The sequence below is a fragment of the Lepisma saccharinum genome, chromosome 23 (assembly GCF_977018435.1).
Source record: "Lepisma saccharinum chromosome 23, izLepSacc3.1, whole genome shotgun sequence".
Lineage (NCBI taxonomy): Eukaryota > Metazoa > Arthropoda > Insecta > Zygentoma > Lepismatidae > Lepisma > Lepisma saccharinum.
In genome coordinates this window covers 39525533-39549296 of record NC_139251.1, presented here as the reverse complement: position 1 = coordinate 39549296, position 23764 = coordinate 39525533, and the positions used below count along the sequence as shown (strand labels likewise).

General features: G+C 39.8%; 1 protein-coding gene across 1 annotated transcript in view; it reads right to left on the bottom strand.

Annotated features, from left to right (window-relative positions):
• Positions 1-450: 450 nt before the first annotated feature.
• LOC146005229 (uncharacterized) overlaps positions 451-23764 on the bottom strand; it is a 54213-nt gene continuing 30899 nt past the window's right edge. The window contains exons 4-5 of the mRNA XM_083144310.1: positions 7725-8018; positions 451-1731 (exon numbers count right to left, since the gene is read on the bottom strand). Of these exons, the coding sequence (XP_083000436.1) occupies positions 1668-1731; positions 7725-8018 (358 nt within the window). The 3' untranslated portion in view covers positions 451-1667. The remainder of the gene's footprint in view (positions 1732-7724; positions 8019-23764) is intronic.

Sequence of the window (23764 nt, the reverse complement as noted above, 5' to 3'; positions counted from 1 at the left end):
GGCTAGTCGAAATGTCGTATGTTCATTTTATTTATTTTATTCTTATTTATTGATTCAGGAAAGTATGTTTAAACGTGTTCTAAACGTATTGTAATTTTAAAATTTGTGAATCACAACCAATATATTTTGCTGTTTATGGGTTCAACCATTGACTGCTGCCAGTATTGCCATTGCTTTGTCAGTGAAGTGAAAAATCCTTTACCGAGTGGTTGAAATGCTGGGGCTGCTAGAACGTAATGCATCTACAAGAAATGGATCAATTTTTTTGCATTAGGTCATGGACAGTGGCGACGATTGGGTTCCAAAACTCAAGGGGGCAAGGACAGTTTACTTTCCCTTGGTAGATAAGATTTAGTATAGTGCGGGACCAAAAGTGGCAAAAAGTGGTGGGAGGGGGCAACTGCCCCTCCACCTCGCCTCCCCCTAATCGCCGCAAATGGTTATGGGAAACTTGTGTTTTACACAATACTATTTTTTTTTTTTATCTGTCGCTTTCACGATCCATGCTAAGTTGCTGGGGCGAACAGAAAACCAGAAAACTAAGCGACTTCATAACCAGTGACGTCTGGTTAATCAGAGACGTAGTACAGTGGGATCCATGAGTATTGAGTAATACCGTGCAAATGGTCCATTACTATTTTCATTATTTTTTCTCTTACATCCTATGTGTTGTTAAGCGATTGATTTTTATGTATGCTGGTGCAGAAGTTGTCAACAGCTTGTTCTGAGATTTCTTTAATTCTTGAAGCTCTTATTGGGTCAAATAAAGTGCACGAACCTGCTGATGGATAATTTGCACGGTAATACTCATGGATCCCACTGTACGTGACGTAGTATAAATACAGACACAGCAACCCGTCTCATATTCTTACTTACCAGTGATGAAAAGGATTCTAAGTAAATGTAGCTACTTGATATTCAAGCTTGATATTCAATTACATGCATTCGAAATCAAAATATGCACCAAATAGATTTCAGAGGAGCCGCAGTGGTCAAGTCTATAGGGCGTCTGACTGCTACGCGAGAGACCCGGGGTGGGTGATCTAATGTCGTAATTTTTCCGGTCTTGTGCCTGCCTAAAGCGACTTTGGGGTTCACCCAGCCTCAAATAAATTGATACATGGGGCAACTCTGGGGGTAAAGGCGGCCTGAGCATGGTGCTGATTACATCACCTTCAACTATGGCATCGAAAATGTGTGCATCTTACCTCCACATCCTCCTTATGTTCTTTCATGGCACGATGCAATGTGCTCGAGGGGGAGAGGGGAGTGATGAATTAACGTTTTGAAAACATTACTTAATACGCAGGAAAATGCACTTAGGTGTATGCAAAACTTTGTTCTTAATTCAATGCCCAAAGAGGCCAGTAATCTCTAATCTTTCTGCAATTCATTACAGATTCTTCACCAGTATCCTCAAACTAGATTACCTGCAATTCCTTCGTAGATGCTAGAAACCATTTCATAGAATGTTTTCCAGTTACCGGAAGACTTAATGAAGATGACATAACATACATACATACAGCTAAAAATTTCCATTTTATAATTGCTTATTGTATATTTGTAAACCATGTCTGGTAACTTCCACATTGCTCTAATCATATGAATCTCTCTTCCTTATAGGAAATAAAATAGAGATTGGTATATTACAGTTGGAATCTTCTTGTTCAGCAACCAGGAAACATGGAACTCTGACGTATTAGTCTATACTCAGTCGGAGTCAGCATTCCCCTGCAATAGAGAAATTATTTCAACATTGCATAACAGCATTAACCAACACAAGTTAAATGTACATTTCTTTTGTAAACTAATATTGTAATAACTGAGTGTGTATGTGTGTTTGTGGAAGGAAAGAATGTTCCCTTATCCCTCCCCCCTTCAAAGACCACCCTGTGTGGAGGGCAATTATTATTATACATAAATTACAGGATTTGTTTCGAAGGTTTGATAAGCTGAAAACACTTACTGCATGTAGCAATCAATAGACCTATTAATTACTGTTTCTTTAGTAGCTAAACCTCTTTTATTGCTCAACGTTTCGGTGAATTTAACAGTACTCATGGACGTCCGTAGAATCTTTTCCAGGGAGGGTCAAGCAAGGTATTTGTTTCCAAAGGAGGCATATTTTCCCCCATAATTGTAATGCCCCCTAAAAAACACTATTTCAGTCTGCAATTATCATGTTTCTTCAATGAATTTATAAAAAATAACGTAAATTACTGTGACTGAAATGAAATTATGTGTGAAATATATAATTTTTAGGCGGACATTCATTTTCCAGGGGGGCGTGGCCCCTGCTTGCCCCCCCTTCCGGGCGTCCATTACAGTACTGTGTAATTTCCACAGTGCAATTTTCATGTACTCATTTTAACGTTTTTTAAAACTAATTTGAAAAGTTTATACTTTCACTGACGAGAATTAAGAACTAATTACACAAAGTAAGAGTAAATTCTACTTAAAAACTCCACCTTGGACAAAACTGCTGTTTAAAGAAGCGAATTGCTGAACTACTGATACGTATTACAGCAATGTGAAGAATTTCAATCTCTGGCTGTTAGCAAAAGGTTTAATTCATGTAAATGCCAATAGATGGTGCAGTGTGTTCTTACGTCACCCACTCACACAGGTCAGAGTGCCCTACACCTTGCTACTTGTTTAAGTGGACGAGTTCAACAGGGACTTGACTGCACGTAGTAGTCGGTTTGATTTACCTTTAGTAGTTAGTTTCATGGGTGCCCATCCCCCCAAGTCCCATGACGCACTCCCTCCAAAAAGGTAGATCATCCCCCACCATTTATGCCGAATTAATTACTCAAATTATTTTTGTCAGACAAAATTTGCGGAAAAATATAATACCAGAGGTGCAACCACGGATTTTTGTCTGAGGGGAGCAAGTAGCCTACCAGGATAAACGTACCAATAATAATAACATTAATAATGGCTTTACTACTACTACTACTACTACTACTACTACTACTACTACTACTACTACTACTACTACTACCAGTACTAGTAGTATCAAAGACGTTATTATCCTCATAAATTACGAAAAAAGGGGGTAGAAGTCTGTGCTAAAGCATTTGTTGGGAACAAACGATTTAAAATATTCTTTGAACACCCTTCAATTTCACATTAGCTAATAATGGAAATCAAGCACACAAACTGTATTTCTGAATGGCAGAAACTGAATGATAAATGCATCCCGAAGATACATGTGTAACTTCCATGTAGAACATGTTTTACACATATGCAACATGAAACGACATAAAATAGAAAATTTATATGCAACAAGCTAACACTAAATTGTGTACGTATTCAAATCTTATTCAATACAAATTCAATAAATTACATCACAGAAAACAAGTAAAATGCGAGCGAAGCGAGCAACAAAATTTTCAGATCCAATTTTTGCAATTGAGAACAATATTGATTTAATAGGGCGCAAATAATTTCACTGGATGCCATGGCATTCTCTCTTTTACAACTTTTTTAGATCATTCGGCGCCCATGGCCGACTCCCGCCGCCCCTAGCTACAGCTCTAAACTTGACGGAAACGAGAAAAGCAGATAATGCGAGCGAAGCAAGCAAGAAAATTTTACAAAATGAATTTTTATTTGTATAAAATTTGAAATCGAAGGGGTAATTAATTGCTCCTCCGTGCCCCCTCCCTTGAAGGTGCGCTTGGCCGTCAATGTTTGTCCCCCCTTGCTACCCTAGATTTGATATAGAATCCGTATAAAATTTTGTCCCCACAAAAAATTCCCATGACGCAGGCGCGTCATCAAACCCCCCTGTGGGCACCCCTGGTTAGTTTAATACTATTTTAGTTTGTTTTATAGAAGTAGTATTAGTAGTTATTTCTCTTGTTGAGCTCCTGTCCGAATGATCATCATTAGAGCCCGGAAGTTCAGGCATTTGTTTTCGTTAAAATAGGCAGGCAAAAAGGCATTTATAATGTGGAAAATAGGCACTAAAAATGAAAAAAGAGGCAAAATAAACCGAAAAAATGGCACATATGGAAGTCGCTTACTTTTATATATAATTTCTGGCAACATGTTAAAATCTACATTGGGAAGAGCATTTCAATTTTCTCCGTCTTGATTGCACATAACTACAAGGTGTTTTTTTAAGTTCTCAACATTCATTGGTAGTCGTCTGTCAGAGAGAATGTTTTTCATAATAGAAAATGATCTTTCTACTTCGACAGAAGTTATTGGAGCATTCATAGAACAAGCTAATGTAGCTGGACTCATTTTGGTAACAGCATTTTCATCTTTTAGAATATCACAAATTGTTTTCAATTATTTCAAGTCCTCATTTGCACTCACTACCCGTTAGCACTTTTCCGCAACAGCTCACCCCTTTTCTCCTGGCACTTCCATCATCTGCTGCATAGATTCCTCGAAGATTTTCATGAATGCTACAAGAGTCTCACCTCTTTTTTCTAGCTTTGTAATTGTCTCTGGCAATGCACCATAATGTGCAAAAATAAACGACAGTTCATTCTTCAGTTCTGAATAGCACAGGAGTTTTTCACTTCACGAATTGAAGCCGCTTCATTTTCTGGATGAGCATCGATCACCTCACTGATTTTTTCAACGTTGTTAGCATAATATTTAGCTGGTGATATCCAGGTTCCCCATCTTGTCAAGACTGGTTGCGGAGGTAAACTAAGCTCAGGCGCAACTTCCTGAAATTTTCGGGTTCGAGAGGGAGATTTCAGAAATATCTTCTTTGTGTTCGAAATCAACCTCTCCACTTCAGCAGTCAATCATGCACAAGGAAATGTTAACCGAAAGGTAATATCCTAACTCAGCATGAAATACTTTTTTCTCACACTTTTCTCCTTCAGCAATGTTGAAACATGCGTGAGTTCAATATTACTTAAATAAGGCGAAAATTATTCACGTAATAAATGGAAGAAAAATAAATGCCATTTTTTTTAAAAAAATGGTCAAACTTCATTGAAAAAAGGCAGAAAAAGGCATTATAATTAAAAATAGGCAGTGGGGTCCCAAATAGGCAAAATAGGCAAAATGAAAAGGCTTCTAAAACATTCGAAACAACATAAAAAACGTATATCCGGAAAAATTTTATCAATATATGCAGTAAATAAAAAGAGGCATTTTGCCAAACTTCCGGGCTCTAATCATCATATAAGACGATCCTTTTCATGGTGTAATGAATTATCATGCTTATTTTGTACAAAAATAATTTTACTTCATAAATAAAGAGAAATCTTTGGGAAAGAATTGGCCCCTGACTAAGGACCCCTTATTTTCACAGAACGTTACCCTAAGCCTAGTCAGGATCGTTATCTTCGCACGATCACTGAATCAGCCGAATAAAGTAGGCTTCAGAAGAGCATACGTCAGCAGAGTTGAAGGACATAGACAAGAAGCTCATGCAACCAAAGATGTATACAAACATGGATTTGCACTCGACCTCGACAAAGGTTGCAGACCTTTTCGCTTATCTGTCTCTTCCCGGTTCCGATTTTGCAACTGAAATCAGAAGATACCTTCGAAGAAACATGAACCAAGCGGCACACGTAAAACAACATTCGACGTTTATTGATCATAGTGCCCTATCTCTGGCTATCACGAACGGGGAAATAAGGATTTATTGACTACGAATGCACGTGTGATTGCGAAATCGAGGGAGAGAAAAGTGATATAAAAACATGGACATGGAGTGCGTACAGGATGGGCTAAAAATCACGATCGGAAATTACTATTATTGTTGTGAAAGAACTGTTTCATTTTCCTGACTGTTTCGGGAGGGGGAGGAAGAGAGACTCAAAGGGACAAGGAAGCCCGCATGATTTTTTCTCGGGGGGAGGGCAAGAAACTTGTAGAAACTTACATTTTACCTTTCATTAATAATAATATTTACAAATCATAAAATTGAAATTGAATGAAAATACCTCGGTGCTGAGGACAAATTCAGACTTGCGTCCACTAAAGAAAAACTGAATTCTCCCTGCTTTCTTTCGATAAACATGATGAACAAGTCTTGAATTTTTTGTACTATTCCAAGGTGCACAGACATGAAACAGATACAACTTAATCTGCTTAGTTTTTATTCCAGAAGTGCAAAAAGAATCACTTGGAGGGAGGGGGAGGGGGATAGTGTGCATAATTCACATCTTCGGGAAATTTCAAAAGTTTGCCTTCCAGAAAATTTCCTTAGCTGGTTCGGGAATGACGATTTTTTTCAGTCCCGAACATCGGGATTATAAAAATGTCTCTTCCCAACCCCATCCTGACCAATAATTTTCATCCCGCACACCCCTAGTTACGACGGCAAGATGATTCCAATTCCTGTGGTAGAAACGTTATCTTTATTTTGTTGCACATGGCAGTTAACTGATATAACTTACAGCCTGTAAGTCACAGAAAACAATATTACTTATAATAAAATATTGCTACAGTTTCAACATTCGAATTATGTGAATATTTCTCAGATATCTCGGTGGGGGGGAGGTAAATTTCATATTCTGCGTATGCCATTCAGCATTTTCTACTAACATCCTCTGTAATTGGACATGCCCATTTTGTTAAAATTCTATCATATTTAGATATCCCTTGATACCTTTACGTGTATTAGATTCTCTGGAAGATAGAATAAAATAATGATTCACATGGAATCCATCTTTTATTGACGAATTGCCACTCAGACAACGAAAAATCACAAGTATGGAAAAATGCGATGGCGGAAATAGATTATGAAAGAGACGGGAAACTTTGCGGCGCTCCTACTTTTACAGAATGACAATGAAAATGTCCATAAACAGGAAATCACAGCTTCCTATGTTTTGTATATATTTCCTGCCCACAGGAATTCCACAATCAACACTTGATCATTCAACGAAAATCACTGCAAATGTATGCTGCTCGAGATTTGTTGTGACCCTATTGTCACCTTACATGTATGCGTTTATAAGTATGTGTGTGTGTCTCTGAGCGTATAAAGGTAAGGCTGATTGTAACATGTAGTGAAGGCACGTGGGTGATGTGAAGGTTGGCTTCACACATTCACGATCTCGGCCGTTTATTGAGGTGATGTGATCAGTACCATCAGCTCCGGCCGCCTTTACCCCCTCCCTTTCCGTTGCCATCAGCTATTTATTAGAGGCTGGGTGAATCCCAGAGTCGCTCCATCCGGGAATATTGATGGAAAGGTTCTCACTTAAAATCACCCACTTCGGGACTCGAACCCGAGTAACTTCCGTAGCTGAAATCAACATCTGTCTGAGGACTAAACTCTCCTTACTAATGTCAAAATCTGAGATTGTAAGGGTACACTCAGCAATATATAGATGGCACCAGTGGCGGCGAATATGGGGGGCGGGCAGTTGCCCCCACTTTTTGCCTTTCCGGACCATAATTTTGCAGCTTAAAATCCTTTCCCTAGTCATAATCTTCCTCCCCCTTCCCTTATGAACTTCCTGCCAACATGATTAAGTCAATCACGAAATAAAGCCTGGTTTTCTAGGTTTTCGTTGTAATGTGGGGGGCAAAATTTCGCATTGGCCCTTGGTGGATATCTCTCTGGTGGATAACCTCAAGCATTCGGGAACCTCCTGTGTTTATATATTTATCAGCACGTTAAGATGCTCACTTGGCATGACGATCACGCCACTATCGCGTCACTTATTATTTTTGAACTATCGCGACTTACGAGTTAGGAAAGAGAAAAAAAACGCTTATACTACGCTGACCTGAGCACCGTGTCATAGGACACGGTCAGCCCTTTTTCGCACATCTTCTGATATAGATGCCAGCATTCCTTCTCCTTGGGGCTTGTGAACTGCGGCTCATCGTCCTTATTTCCTTCGTCCTCGTCTCCGTTCGCAGTGGTGCCAGCTACATCGCCGTTTCCCACTGATGCCGTTTCGGTTGGAAACACTGCCAGACCGTCTTGAGCAAAAGTGGTGTCATCTGACGACGGAACGGTTGCACTAACATCAGTCGTTGGCGGGGTTTCATTTTGAGCTTCGTCCTCGTTTCTTTCTCTGAAAAGAAACAACAATTAAGAGTTGTCCGCACACAACAATAGTGTTAAGAATAATTTTGATATCTACAATTCACAGAGCCACCACGTTTTAAATTTTAAATCTTATTGAGTCAGAAATGATTAGAAATAAACAGTGGAGCAGGAACCTATATTTGCACCCCAAATTTTTGGAAGAGTGTACGGTATCCCCCTAAAGCCTTTGATCCAAGTTGTACACCATGTACCCCTCTCAAATAAATGACAGACGCAAGATGCTGCAGTTTAAATAACTTCGTTTTTAGCAGCCAAACGGAAAAAGTGTCTTTTGTGCACATTATCTCCCTATCCAAAATAATTCACAGTCAAAGTTTGTCCACGTTATGCCCAGATAGGCTAATTGGAACTGAACTGGACCGGTGACCTTACTGAAGTGGAGATTTTAAAACGAAGTTTCCTTTTGATGAATTAATGCGTTGTGTGTGTATGTGTGTGTTTGCCATTGTATTAATTGTGAAAGAGATCATACGTTCATACAATTTTGTCGGTGGTTAGGATGGTGTGATTTTTCCAATCCGTGTGTGAAAGTCGAACACAAGTACTGTGTCTATGTCTAACGTTATATGAATTTTATGACAGCACAAAGAGAATCATGAACATTCGGGAAGGAAGGGGGCATGACCCCCACCTGGAAAATGAAAGTCAATCAAAAATTATATATCTCATATATATAATTTCATTTATTTCAAAGTAATACATATTAATGATTTGCAAGAGAGTTGCAGGAATATGATAACTTCAAATCGAAGCGCATGAACGTGTTTATGTGGGGCCCAAGGGGTCCGGAACTCCCCGAAAGACTTACTGAGTATTAAATTTAAATAATGAAATAATAAAATAACTAAAATTAATTAATGGAAATATGCTTGTTGTTTAATCGAGGATTATATATTTCCGCCAAACTTATTGGAAGGCAAGGTACGGATTATTTTGGAATCATACGACTTTGAATGGCAGTACCAAAGATGAATTGTGCAAGATCTATTACTACTTATAATAATATGCATAAAATATTACCAGGAACTTTACTTTTCGTCAACGGATCTAACAAATTTTTTGATATTCAATAAATATTCAGTTCTTAATCTATTTGACATTAATTCCGTTGCCAGGGCATTTTTTTAACAAATTTTGCCGACCTTAACCTAATGTTAGCTACATACGCAATGAATACTGCAGTTATATCACTATTTTTATACCGTCTTTTTACCTATTCATGTAACAAAAGCATAATGTTTATTAATTTGAATATTTAATTAATGCTATTATTAGTTAAAATTATTTTAAATCAAACATTATTATTATTATTCAGACTCTTGTCTTCCCCCCCCCCCCCCCCGCCCCGAAATATATTTCTAGATACGTGCCTGCTGATGCAGTCTTTCTTGAGAGGACAACATTATGTGCCTCATTTGTTTTTTTCTTTATAAAACCCTTGATTGTTTTTTTTCCCTTATGAAACTTTTCTTAAAGGTTATACAGTAAAACCTGTCTATCCCGAAACATGTTGGTTCCGAGCAAACTTTTCCGTCTTAACAGTTTTCCTTCTTATACAGGGTTGACTTTAAATACAGTATAGAGCGCTGCAGGAAATAATGGAAAGACAGATTTACATTTCGCATTACTTATAATGTAGAGTACTAATGCATGTACGTACATGAATAAAAATGCGATACAGTCGCAATAAGCATAGCAGAGATTACAATTATGCAACTAAACAACATGTTGGTACACGTTTTACAGTATTGTAAGAACGTACAGTAGGTACTTATGTATCTCTTCGAACCCGGGACCCCTGGCGTCGTAGCGCGATTAGCATAGAGGGAAAGAAAGGTTAAAAAATGTAATAAGAGGTGAAGAAAGATTGAGATAAAAGTTAAGAAAAAAAAAAGAAACAAAGAGAGATAACAAGAAAAATAGAAGGAGGGTAAGAGATGAAAGAAAGAAATGGAATCGTAACAGCTATGAGTATTGTAGCGCATTCTTTCATATCGACAATGTTACTGATAAGCGAGTAGCAACAGAGGCGTGTTCCACTTACAGTATTGCATTGTTTTCTTGCGAGCGGAAATAGTAAATGAAGAAATATTCGTCTTACTGAGAATAAAAACATCTCGTTGGTCTTTAAATGGTGTTCCGTTTCCGCGTTAAGGTTTCCGCCTTAAGCAGGTCATTTTCAGGTATAAAATCGGTCCGTTATGGTGACTTTTTTCCCCCGTATTTACAGGTTTCTTTCTTATAGAGGTTCCGGGATAGGCTATGCAGTTTCTACTGTATAAGAAATTTGTCCCCACCCCTTGGGGGGAAAAATACCTTGTTTTCTCCTCCCCTGCGTAAGTACATGAAGAGAATATTGCCCCATCCCAAGGACAGCCATGTTACATAGAATTGTCTTTCTTTGAAAACACGTGTTTGTCCTTCCGTCGACCTTTCAAGGACAACATTTCTTCTTCGGATGATCCCAATCTTTCAGGCGAAAGTTACATCACTCTCCTTTCCCGCCGTATTCTTTTCACCTCGCATGTCAATAGAAAACACGTTAATGCCGAGTGACCTGGTTCCCCCTTCGGAACGAGGAAGCTCCCTTCGTTCTCCCCTTGGCGTGACCTCCACTCGGCCTGTCAACCCGCTCCATTCACTCGCCCATGCGTCATCCGCCAGGTTCGCTTCCACGCCGAATTGCCACTTCGATTAACGATTAGTCACCTGTCACGAGTTTCCCCTCCTCGGATTTAAGTAATTTACGACTGATATGGAAGACCTCCTCACGTAAGAAGCCATTTACGGTATGAGGTACCTTAATTGAAGGGAGCGGGGGAAGGGGGAGGGGAGCTTCACTATTTTGAACATTTTTATGCACAAATTTAAAGTTCTCTTCAATTTTTTTTCCTTTCCCTCTCTCTCCCTAGTAGCTGGGTTCTAAATGATTTCTATTTCATGGTATACAAACATCTTGAGGTTCTTAGTAGTCACGAGCCTGTGCTTGCACACAAAGGGATCCGATTGGGTCATTTTCGGTGTGACCAGGGATGTCAGGGAGAATTCACACCGTAGCGACTAGTCATCAGTCATTCACATCTTCGCGATTAGACAAAAGTGGAAGAAAAGTGAAGTAAAATAAATCAAAAGTAGCAGCCCTTAACTCCAGATTCACAAAGTGTTACCCTGGTTTTTCTCCACCAATTCAAATTCATGTTGGACTCCAATGTTTGATCCTCGCATGGATTCCAATCCCACTTTGGTTTCCATTATGGCGAAATGATAACATCGTCGCCTTGTTATCAATACACGGTGGAGGCGCATGGCACGGTGGTTCGGATCCCACTTTGAGTTGTAAGTTCCGTCCCGATTAGCCTTTCTTTGCATAAAGTGCGCTTAAAACAACAAATCAAACAAATTCAAATCCACTTTAAACTATAAGTCCAGTCCCGACTAATCTATCTGAGCATAAAATAGACATAAAACCTATAGGGGTGCGCAGATACTCTGATTAGGGGGCAAAAGCCTTGATGAAAGTGGGGGGGGATCTCATTTCATCTCGCTCTTTTATTATATCGGTGGGTACGAAAGAGGGGCGGGCGTATATATAGTGAGTCCGGCAATTTATCATCTTCATCAGAATTTAGCAAGTCTTCTTGAAGTAAGTCTGCTATATCGCTTTCACATAGTGGTCGAGCCATCTTGCTGACGCTGGCGAAAATTTTGTGTTTGAGTTTGCCAGTAGGCTTCTACAGAATATAATAACAACTGGCACCAACTGGGTCTTTGAGACCAACTGATATTTTCCATTTGAATATGTAGATGGCGCTGGGGAAATGGTGCTCGTTGCCCTGAAACTCTTTTGCTATTTGTCGTACTAACAATGTTTCTTGTCCCTTCCACGGATAAGAATGAAGAGGATGCTGTTATCCCTTCCGATTCTTCTTCCGAAGATGAGGGCAGAGACATTGATGACACTAGTTTCAACCAATCCTTCTTGATTAGTTCACTTGCATATTTCCTCCAGCAGTTGGCGTCGGAAGAGCAGCAAGAAAGAGGAACTTTCATTATTGCATTCTCTGTTGGAAAATCGGCTCGGTTCTGGTGGGTTCTTGATAACATAGCATCTGCTGGCTCTGCCAACCAAACTTCTTCGCCATTTTTTTTTATAGATAGGAGGTTGAAACTAGTGTCATCAATGTCTCTGCCCTCATCTTCGGAAGAAGAATCGGAAGGGATAACAGCATCCTCTTCATTCTCATCCGCGGAAGAGACATATTCACTTCCATTGTCATCTTCATCAGAATTTAGCAAGTCTTCTTGAAGTAAGTCTGCTATATCGCTTTCACATAGTGGTCGAGCCATCTTGCTGACGCTGGCGAAAAGTTAGAAAACAGAATGAAGAAATAAACGTTTCCGTGTAAGTGATTCTCAGTACGACACAATTTGCGCGCAGGCCACACTATTATTTGTTATTATGATCAAACAACTTGCGCGGTCAAAAAGAGGTGAAGACCGCCCGCTACAAATAAGACAGGAACCTAATTGAAAGCAAAAATGTTATACAACAAGAAACATTGTTAGTGCGACAAATAGCGAAATAGTTTCAGGGCAACGAGCGCCATTTCCCCAGCGCCATCTACATATTCAAATGGAAAATGTCAGTGGGTCTCAGAGACCCAGTTGGTACCAGTTGCTATTATATTCTGTAGAAGAAGTCTACTGGCAAACTCAAACACGAAAATAATCTCAACATTTAATCTTCACCGAAACTGCAACAAAGTTACATGACCTCATAGTCGCTGCAAAATTCCTTGCAAAAGTATAGATAGACATATGAATTCAGTTATGGATCTCGGAGACCTGGTTGGTACTCGGAGGGTAATAACGGCGATAAGATTGCTCTACAATACATTTCTAAGTTAGAGCCCACCTCCCCCCCCCCCCCCCCGTGGGCACGCTTGTGTTAAAACCAAGAATCACTTCTTCTTCAGGGCTCGAACCCAGGATCTCCGACTAGGTAACGCGTTACACTAACCACCTCGTCGCAGAAGTCAGCTTTTACAAGAAGCACGTGACAAGTACATGGTTGTGCTTAGTATTGGTTCGGTGCCTTAAACAGGGAGCCAAAACGGCCAGAAGTCAATCGGAAAGAAAGCTCACGGCAGGCTTTCAATCTCAGAAAAGTGATGGCTGGTTTATTACGATGGTAAACACTATTTCAAAATATTACAAATATATGTCAGTTTCTTTTCTTCTTCTTCTTTATTGGACGAGACAGTCACGAAGAAAATACACACGGCTCTTCTTCTTCCTTTTATCGCTGCGATTGCTCCCTATAAAAGACATCGGGCCCAAAACTTCCAAAACCTGTCTCCCTCTCGAGAACTGATCGATCTGAACCGAGATGTCGCTACCTGTCTGTGCGGTGAGGGAATCCCTCAGCTGAGGCAACTCGCGTGGAACAGACGGAACAAATCCGAACCACGAAAAATCAAATTTTTTTAAAGCAGTAGAAGGGGAAAGGAGCTGCTTAGAAGTTTCTTTTATTCTTGTCTTGAGAGCTTGTTGAACTGACCCCATTTCGGGTTAGTCTGTATCATGTGGCTAACAGCAAATAACGAACTTAGTCCCAACGGCGAGTCGTTCTTATACCAGTGTTGGACTGGAGTTCGAAATGTTAAGTGCACCTTTCAAAATTTACGCAATTTGATCGGAAACACGCACAAACACACACACTATGGTGGATCGATCTTTTCCTGATTTCAAAAACATGTAAAACTCTAAAGTTGGATTACGGTATGTGATGAAACTTTGACATTAAAATTGATTTTTAATTACTAGCCCGGGGTGCATTTCCCTCAAAAGTTAAAGATTGATGTATTTAGTTTATTTTACTATGCTTTTGAGCCACTGTTGTCTAATTGCGAAGATGAGGATGGGTGATGATTTGATGAATGGACACTTACAAACACCCATACCCAGGTGGGATTCGAATCCGGGACCTCTGGCGTCGTAGCGCGATGTACGTACAAACCATTCCGCCAATGGGGCCGGCAAAAAGTTAAAGAGAACCAATATTTTTCATTCAGTCATGTTGAAAATTGATTTTGTTTGATACTTTCATGTTTACTGTACTGAAAAATGTATCTAAAATGCTGGGATAGAAACATTGTAGGTTCCAAGTGTCGGTGGCGATTGTTATTAGCTTAACATCTTAATTGAATACAGTAGATCCCTGATTATACGTTCTCGAATTTTATATTTTCCCACATTATACATTCAATCTTAATGGTCCAGTGTTATAATTTTTTTCCGATTTTACATTTCTCCACATATTAAGTTTTTCCAGCTTTGTCCCATGAAAAACGTAATATCGAGGTTTCACTATAGTAGGGAAGAAAATACTGAAATCTTCTATGCACACATGAATCAGGCCCACAACCAGAGCAAGCAGTTGACGTACCGGGTAGGAGACATTTGGGGATTACAGTCTTTCTTTGGAGCAGTTTTATTATAAAAAACGTCGGATACGTAAAGAGGAGACCAAAGGTAATATCTCATCTTTCTACGAATTGGAGGTACACAGTTTGAAGGCATTTACTAGAACATATCAAAATATGATGACGTATACAATTTGCTGCTGCTAAAAAACCCCAAAAAACAACAACAATCCTGTATAAAATATAAACGAAACCATAGGCGTCGTTAATTTGGGGTCAGCAGGGGAGGTTAGGTGTTTGTCAATCACAATGTTAGTTATTTCTGAGCAGTAGCGGCGATTGCGTGCCAAAACTGGGAGTACAGTTTACTGTAAAGGACAGTTTACTTTTTGTTGTTATACAAGGTTTAGCATTAGGAGCCCATAGTGCTGGGGTAGAAAGTGTGGGGTAGCTGCCTCCCCCCCCCACACGCCCAACTAATCACCGCCACTGTTTCTGAGAAAGATTATTACCAATCTCCATTTGTAAGATAGCAAGTTCTGTAAATTGACCAATTATGAATTTAATAAGCCGGCCGCGTAACGGAGTGGTTATCACATCGCGCTACGACGTCACGGTCCCGGGTTCGAATGCCGGCCTGGACATGGATGTTTGTGAGTCAATTTCATCATATCATCACTCATCCCCCATCTTCGTAAATTAGCCAAAAGGTGGCACAAAAAGCGAAGTAAAATCAATCAATTAATCAATTTAGTAAGGTATCACACAAGAAACAAAAGTAACAAGTGATACCTTTTAAGAGTAACTAGTAGGCCTAACCGTTGCAATTACCGATACCATTTGAGAATTAGGTTTCTCTCTAACTGGCCATTGACAACCTTAAAATCGATAATATTGAGATATGAGTTAAAAAATCCGTATCCTCAATGTGTTGAAATTGTCTAAACGCACGGCGGGTGAGCAGAATTGCGCTGGTGCCACATATGGGAACAGCAAAGCGAGAACTGGACAAAAGTCGCTGGTTCCCGCGCACTGTGTGGCAACGTCAACCGGGGCTGCGTTGCCAAGGTCGAGCGTCAGACCGACCTCTCTCCGGGGCACTTTTGTGTCATCCCTGGCCTCTCGATCAAATATTGTCAGTATGTATCTCACGGATTACAAGGAGCAACTTTACAACGAGATTTTCCCTTCTCTTAAACCACCGAAGACATGGTGTCGTGCTCCGACGTGGCAACAGCGCGAACTTCTGCCATCCGCCTAATCTCATGGCCGTGTGTTTAGTTCACTCCACTCCCCTCTATTATAGCCTATATACATTGGCGTCCGGAAGAGGGGGCAAGGGGGGGCCGTGCCCCCCCCCCCCTGGAAAATGAAAGTCAACCAAAAATTATGTATTTATTTCACACATATAATTTCATTTTAGCCACAATAATATGTGTTAATTGGTGGCCGCGGTGGCTCAGTCGGTAACGCGTCTGACTACCATGCTAAAGGTCCCGGGTTCGATCCCCGGCCGGTTCAAATCCGGGAACTTTTCTAACGTTGGAAGCGGCCCCGGCGTCCACCCAGCGTCGAATAACATGGGTACCTGGGGGAAACCCTGGGGGGTTAAGGAGGTCAGGGGCGTGATGCTGATCACATCACCCCCACTCACGACCGGATCAAGAAAGTGTGGGGCGTTACCCCCACACCCCCTATACGCCTTCATGGCGTGGTGCTATGCACAGGGGAGCACTTTACCTTTTTTTTTATATGTGTTAATTATTGCATGAAGACCATAAATTCAAATTTAAGCAATGTTTTTTTAGGGAACATCACTATTTTTGGGGAAAATGTGCCTTGTTTGCCCCCCTGGAAAAAAATACCTTCCTTGCCCCTCCCTGGAAAAAATCCTGCGGACGTCCATGCCTATATATTGTCTTAGTCAATTGACTTTCCAAGACCTTACGTGACAAATTTCTATTTGCTACTTCTGACGCCATTCACGACATATTCTCATCCCTTCTCCCTTTATCGCTTGCTTGCATTGCACTGGTTCATTTACTAAATGTCGTAACTTCGATTCATCAAGAGAACTCCATTGTCGTGCTCTGCCTAGTATATTGAGCTCATAAATCAGCTATAGAGACCACTCGCCATATTGTTTGAGCTTGTCATCCCTTTGTTGAAACAATTTGTTTACTGTGGGCGAATTTTACTTCTTATTACGAGCATAGAGCTACATACATCCAAAATAAGTTACATTAGCATATTTTATCTGATATTATTTTTTTCATGTCTTTATTTTTCATAACATATATTGCCTCCCCTGACTAATCTATACATCGCCTGGGTAGAAACTACAACACGCATGTATCGAGAAATAGATTTGGGGTGGGGTCCGGCCCAAGGCTCAGAAATAATAATAATAATATAAATGTTTAAATTAAACTAATTAAATTATAATTAGATTAAATATTAATTTAAAGATGTCAATTTAATAATATTGCATTTTTATTATTACAGTACATGAATACGTAAAGAAGATTGATTGATTGAATTAATCATATTTACGTATTCATAAGAATATAGATGTAACAGTACATACTTATTATGTAGCTTGCGTGTACTTAAGATCGATACAATTTGTATAAAAACAAGAAAATTAATGTCAAATAGATAAAGAATTGAATATTTATTGAATAATAAGAAAGGATGTAATCATAAGTCATATCATATTATCATAAGTCGTAGTGTACATAAATCTTCATTGGTACTGTCCTTCAAAATAGTATGATCCTAATATATTAAATTCCAAGTTCAGAGGAAACAAATAACCATTGATTTTTGTATATATTGACTTTGTTTTTAAGTCCACTTTATGCACAGAAAGGCTAATCGGGACTGGACCTACAGTTTAAATTGGGATTCGAACCACTATGTGCTTAGAACACGATACCCTTTACACATCAACGACGTTACCACTATGCCATCGGGAAGTGTTTTGTATGAAAGTATTCTAAGGGTAGTTTTGTTTAATCAACAGTGTTTAGTTTCATGATTCATTGTACACAAAGTGTAAGAAATATGTTGCTTTACTATCAGAAGAATAGTTACTTTAATGTAAAAAATGTAGACTGTGCATCCCACCCGCGATAATGGAATGCCTCATATGTATGAACTGTATACAATTCGTTGTGAATTATTATACGGTAAACTTTTAGATGTTTCATAAACAAATAGTAGAAATCTTTGAAATTTGTGCACAATATTATATTTTGCGAGCAACATACACACATTAACACTAAAATAAATCATGACTTCTGATCATAATAGAAGATAGGTCCAGCATGTTTCTATGTATCCAAAATTGTTTTAAATGTAGCTTTCTTATTTTAAGAAGGAATATAACTCCTTCCTTCTTCCAAACTTCCTTCCAACTTTACGTGTTTTCTCCTTATACTAGCTTTGATTCTTTTTATTCCTTGACCGTTCCAAAGCAGAATATTGCTATACAAGCATCCCGTACCTTGTTGTGTCGGGCACTACGTGGATGCGGTTTCTCCTTCAGTTCAGAAACTTCAACAGACAAAAGAAATAAGAGACTTCGAATGTGAACATTTCAATACTGAAAGACGCACGATACTTTGCGAGTTTGTATGGGATCTGGTGGTTTCCTTGTGTCTGGGTATTTCAAGAAAATGCAGAGTTCGCGTCTATATTGTACGGGAGAAAAATCGCGATCCATGCCAAGTGTCGTAGGATAACAACTTTATCAAGGCAGATAAGTTTCTTCTTATTTTTTTTAAAAAGTTTGAGATGATTATCCTAATATTATTAATAAATGCGTTTTTTCAAATTTCCTTTATTTTATGTGGTACTATTTCTATTTCAGTTACCAGCTTAGTGAGAAGACAATGCTAGTCACGCTTTGCACCCCCCGCAACTTTCAGTTATGCGCCCCTACTCGTTTTTTTTTTCTTTTTTTAAAGCTCTCCTTCTAAAATTTTAATTCACGCCTACATTTATATTAGACACACACACACAAATATGAAAATACATAGCCTACATGTAGGCTAATTTGAATCAATGTGAAAACTGGTACGAAAGGTTAAGACAAGAGACAAATTGTAGAAAAGTATACATTACGAGGGTCACTATTTATATTTTGAGCCTAACAATGAAAAAACAGGAATTTGGCATTGAAAACTGCTTTATTGTTTTTCGAAGTATTCTCCTTTATGGTCAATACACTTTTGCATTCGTTCGAACCATTTGTCAAAGCAGTTTTTCCAATCTTCTTGAGACACCTCCATAATATGGTTTTTGAACACATCAACGGCGTCTTCCGCCGACGAAAATCGTTGTCCATGCAATTTATTCTTGACATTCGGGAACAAGAATAAGTCATTGGGTGCCAAATCAGGACTGTACGGCGGATGACCCATCAATTCGATTTTTTGACTGTTCATAAAGTCGGTTGTTAGACGAGATGCGTGACAGCTGGCATTGTCTTGATGAAGAATGATCCGACGGCGTTTGTTTGTTTTCCGTATTTGACCGAAGACCTCTGGCAAACAAATTGTTGTGTACCATTCAGAGTTGACCGTTCTACGTTCCTCTAAAGGCACAGTTGCCACATGACCAGTTTTCCAGAAAAAACAGGCGACCATTTGTTTCGATGTGCTTCGAGCGCGAAAAACTTTTGTTGGATTGGGTTCATCTTGAAACACCCATACAGTCGAGTGCTGTTTACGTTCCGGCTCCTATGCATATATCCATGATTCGTCACCTGTTACAATCTTATATACGTCTTTTGAAGCACCACGATTGTATTTATTGAGGATTTGTTTGCACCAATTGACGCGAGCGTGTTTTTGAGTTTTTGTCAAATTGTGTGGGATCCAACGAGAACATACCTTTCTCATAGCTAAATGATCATGTAATATTTTATATATGCTGGTGGAACTAATGCCTATGGTTGCCTCAATCTCACAGTATGTCACATGACGATCTTGCAGTATTAGGTTTTGCACAGCATCAATGTTTTCTTGAACAACAACTGATTTTGGACGACCTTCGCGAATCTCGTCGGTGAGCGAATGGCGGCCACGATTAAATTCGTTATACCAGCGTTCCACAGTGGCAAAGGATGGGGCTTCATCGCCAAATGTGGAAGTAAGTTGATCGATGCACTCTTGTCTTGATAATCCACGTCCAAAATCGTAAAAAATCATCGCACGAAAATGTTCACGAGTTAATTCCATTTTATTGTTGTCGCGCAATCTCCAAGGCAACATAAACAACACAAACGAAGCTATTGACAAAATATTTGAAGTACGTTATGGTCAATAATGCCAGACGATTCCGTGCAAACGTCAAATCGCGCCTAACTTCAATCAGTGTTGCCAAGGCTCAAAATATAAATAATGACCCTCGTATAATTACATATGACAATACACTGTTACTACAAAAATTACTATATTTTTAAATGCCCATTATCAGTCCCTTGCGTTTTTTGATGGAAGCACTGTCGGTGTGTTCCGTTAGGGCAGTGATGCTTAAAAAGGTGAATCTTTCTTCGATTTGTTTCATACTCTGAAATCTATTGTTTACTTGAGTTACTATAATTTCTAAAAGACGGTAGAAAAGCGTATTTTCTTGCCTGTCGTCTACCCTTCGGTGACGTAACCAATGACTTGAACTATTCAGCTAATGAAGGTTTTCCTCTAATCTGTTAATTAATTCACTTTCTACTTTTCTAGTGATTAATATTTTCTGTTTGCAGTTGTAAGGACACAAATAAAATGTCTGGTTGAAAATATATTTTAACGCCGAAAGGAAAACTTTTGTGAACTATCGGTCTTTCTTAATTTATCATTCCTACTGTGCCCCCGAAGCCCGTGCGCACCCCCCCCCCCCCCGTTGCGGGGGTGCTATTTATGCCACTGCTCTGCGGATAAAGGATAGCGTAACATGCTACGAAGCAAGAGATTCTAAGTTCGAATGCTGGGTAAAGTACAGGCATATCGTTGTGTTCATTCCATTATCCATTATATCAATGTAAGCTATTAACACATGTGGGAGAAAAGTGACATTTTTACTCATTTTTTGTAAAAAAATTGTTTAGAATCCACATTATGCACAGATAGGTTAATCGAGACTGAACTTGTAGTTTAAAGTAGGGTCCGAACCTGTATGCGCCTCTGTTGGGTATAAAACCCGAGACTTTGTTATAAGGCGACTGCGTATATTTCTTATTCCCTGTATTATCATGCAAAAAGAGCCATTTGAAAAAAGAATAATTTAATAATTGGAGTTGATGTGTTTAGCATTAAGAGAGCAAATATTTAGATAGATTTCATTGTAAGCTGGTAAGAACTTAGCACCGAATTTAACTGTTTTATTTGGCCAAGATAAATTTTTCTGATAGATTCTTATGTGTATAAACTAAACTACTCTCTATGGCGCAACAGCCCTGTAAGAACCAGGGCCGGCCAGAAAGGTTTTTTAATAAGATCATGCGTGGTCAGCTCGTTGAGTCCCTTCGCCGCTGTTTTCTGGCTTTCGAGGCCAGACCAGTCACCATGCTGGGTAAACACCTAAATTGGGGGGCTTCCACCTGGAATCGTACCCGGGACCGCTTGCACCGAAAGTTAGAGCGCTAAATAGTTGGGTACAAAGGAGTCCATAAGTACACACAAAATGTTCCAATTCGGAGTAATAAAGTATGAAGTGCGTATATCTGTATCATGGTAAATTTACGGACACTTCTGGCTTGTACTGATCCCATTGAAAGTCAATGGGGTGGTTACAACCCAGAAGTGCCCTCGACTGTACAAAAATTGTTATCTTTTTCACATGTGCGACTTTTAACTGCATAACATGGAAGTCATACCGCGAATGTATTATGTTTCAGACACCCGTGTTCAGTTTCATGCCCTTTCGTTATAGACAAACGATTACTAAATGCTAGACGCACAAACCTTGTTTTTGACAACACTATTCATGGGTGGAACAATTATCTCCAGTTTGTCTCCGCACCCACGCGGAGTTCGCTGAATTCCTTGGCAGACGCTTCTCTTAAGGACCAGGATGTGCGTAATCGGTCTTATGACATCACAACACCATACGGAATGAATTACTTCAGTCATAAAACACACTTCTCCTCAAGCGCTGCAAGATTGATGGTCAGAAATGAACAAAGGATTCGAGATAACTGACAAGTAAGATGGGAACTCACAAAGGAAGGCGGGTGTTAGGGACGAAGTTGTCACTTACTCCATCCTGTTACATGGACGTGACTTGGGACCTTATTTTTTGAGGGGCAGAAACAAACTGGGCCTAATTTTGAGGGTGCAGAATTAAACTGGGCCTAATTTTGAGGGGCAGAATCAAACTGGGTCTAATTTTGAGAGGGCAGAACCAAACTGGGCCTAATTTTGAGGGGGCAGAATCAAACTGGGCCTAATTTTGAGAGGGCAGAATCAAACTGGGTCTAATTTTGAGGGGGCAGAATCAAACTGGGCCTAATTTTGAGAGGGCAGAATCAAACTGGGCCTAATTTTGAGGGGGCGGAATCAAACTGGGCCTAATTTTGAGGTGGCATAATCAAACTGGGCCTAATTTTGAGGGGGCAGAATCAAACTGGGCCTAATTTTGAGGGGCAGAATCAAACTGGACCTAATTTTGAGGAGCGGAATCAAACTGGGCCTAATTTTGAGAGGGCAGAATCAAACTGGGTCTAATTTTGATGAGCAGAATCAAACTGGGCCTAAATTTGAGGGTGCAGAATCAAACTGGGCCTAATTTTGAGGGGGCATAATCAAACTGGGCCTAATTTTGAGGGGGCAGAATCAGACTTGGAGCCTAATTTTGAGGGCCTCCCCGTTGGGGCAGTGGTAGCGTCGTTGCCTTGTAATCAAGGGATCCCGGGTTCGAAACACCGTGGAGGCACATGGCACAGTGGTTCGGATCCCACTTTAAACCGTAGGCCCAGTCCCGATTAGCCTTACTGTGCATAAAATGGACTTAAAACACCAACTCAAGCCTAATTTTGAGAGGGTAAAGTAAAAACTGGGTCTTAACTTTGGGGGAAGAGACTCGAAAAGTTTTCCATCCCCCATAAAAACACCGTCCAGGATTATTTTCTAAATAACTGTGACGTTTGTGAAATCACAAATATTACTCTTTATTACTTTGCTCCTCATGTCCCCTAACTTGTAAATGTTAATAAACCAGAAAATTGGGGGGGGGGCAAGCGCTCCCTTGTCCCAGCCAAGTTACGCCTATGTCCTGGAAGACGGGGAAAATAGCTAATTTTATCAGTACATGGCATGTGAATTGTATGTTCGTTTACAGTCATCTTTCTTTAGAAATGCCAAGGGGTCCCGGGTTTGATCCCCGGTTGAGGAAAAGAGCACAGTGGTCCATAGGCCCAATCCCGATTAGCTTATCTGATCATAAAAGCGGACTTAAAAGCCAACTTTGACTTTGTCCCTTCATCCTTTACATCTTATCACTATTCATCCTCATCTTCACTATTAGCCAAAAGTGGCAGAAAAGCGTGGATTACAATATACTTGAGAACTCAACCATGAGTTCCCCTCCTGGAAAATTTTCCACCACTAACCACTCCACTCCCTGTTCCATCTCTTTTGTACAAAATGAATAGCACGGCTAGCCAGTGGCTTTCATTTCCAATACGACAAACATGAAGAAAGGTACCCGCATTTGAACGTCACTGTGGACAATGCACAATCGATTCCCACAAAGTCAATAACTCAGTCACGAAAGTAACGAGTTTCCAACAATGGACCTAATGTAAATTGGCTACTTGGGAATCAATGTAAATCCTACAATGCAATCTATCAGTCAAAAGTTAGAAATGTATTTGTCTATTATCCGTTATCACCTCATTCGGTAATGGAAAAAGAAAATTTTACGAACTCATAAGTGTTCATTGCACACACACACACACACACACACACACCTCTCCACTTTGCTCGGTGAAATGTATCTCTCACGGTAACTACTGATGTTACATATCGCTTGTGACTGTACGTGCTCACTCGATATTTCATCAGATTCCCGTCTGTATTTTGGATACAATTTTGGAAAACATGCATGTTTTTCATGCGTAAATATGGTACATTTTATTTTTTAAGCCTAAAACACAAAATGGCGGATTTTCGTGGTATTTTTCGTTATGGCGCCTGACTTCCATGCGAGAGTCCTGGGTTCGATCCCCGGCGGTAGAGAACCGTGATTTTTTTCACCTGTTCAAGTGGCTCCGGAGCCCACTCAG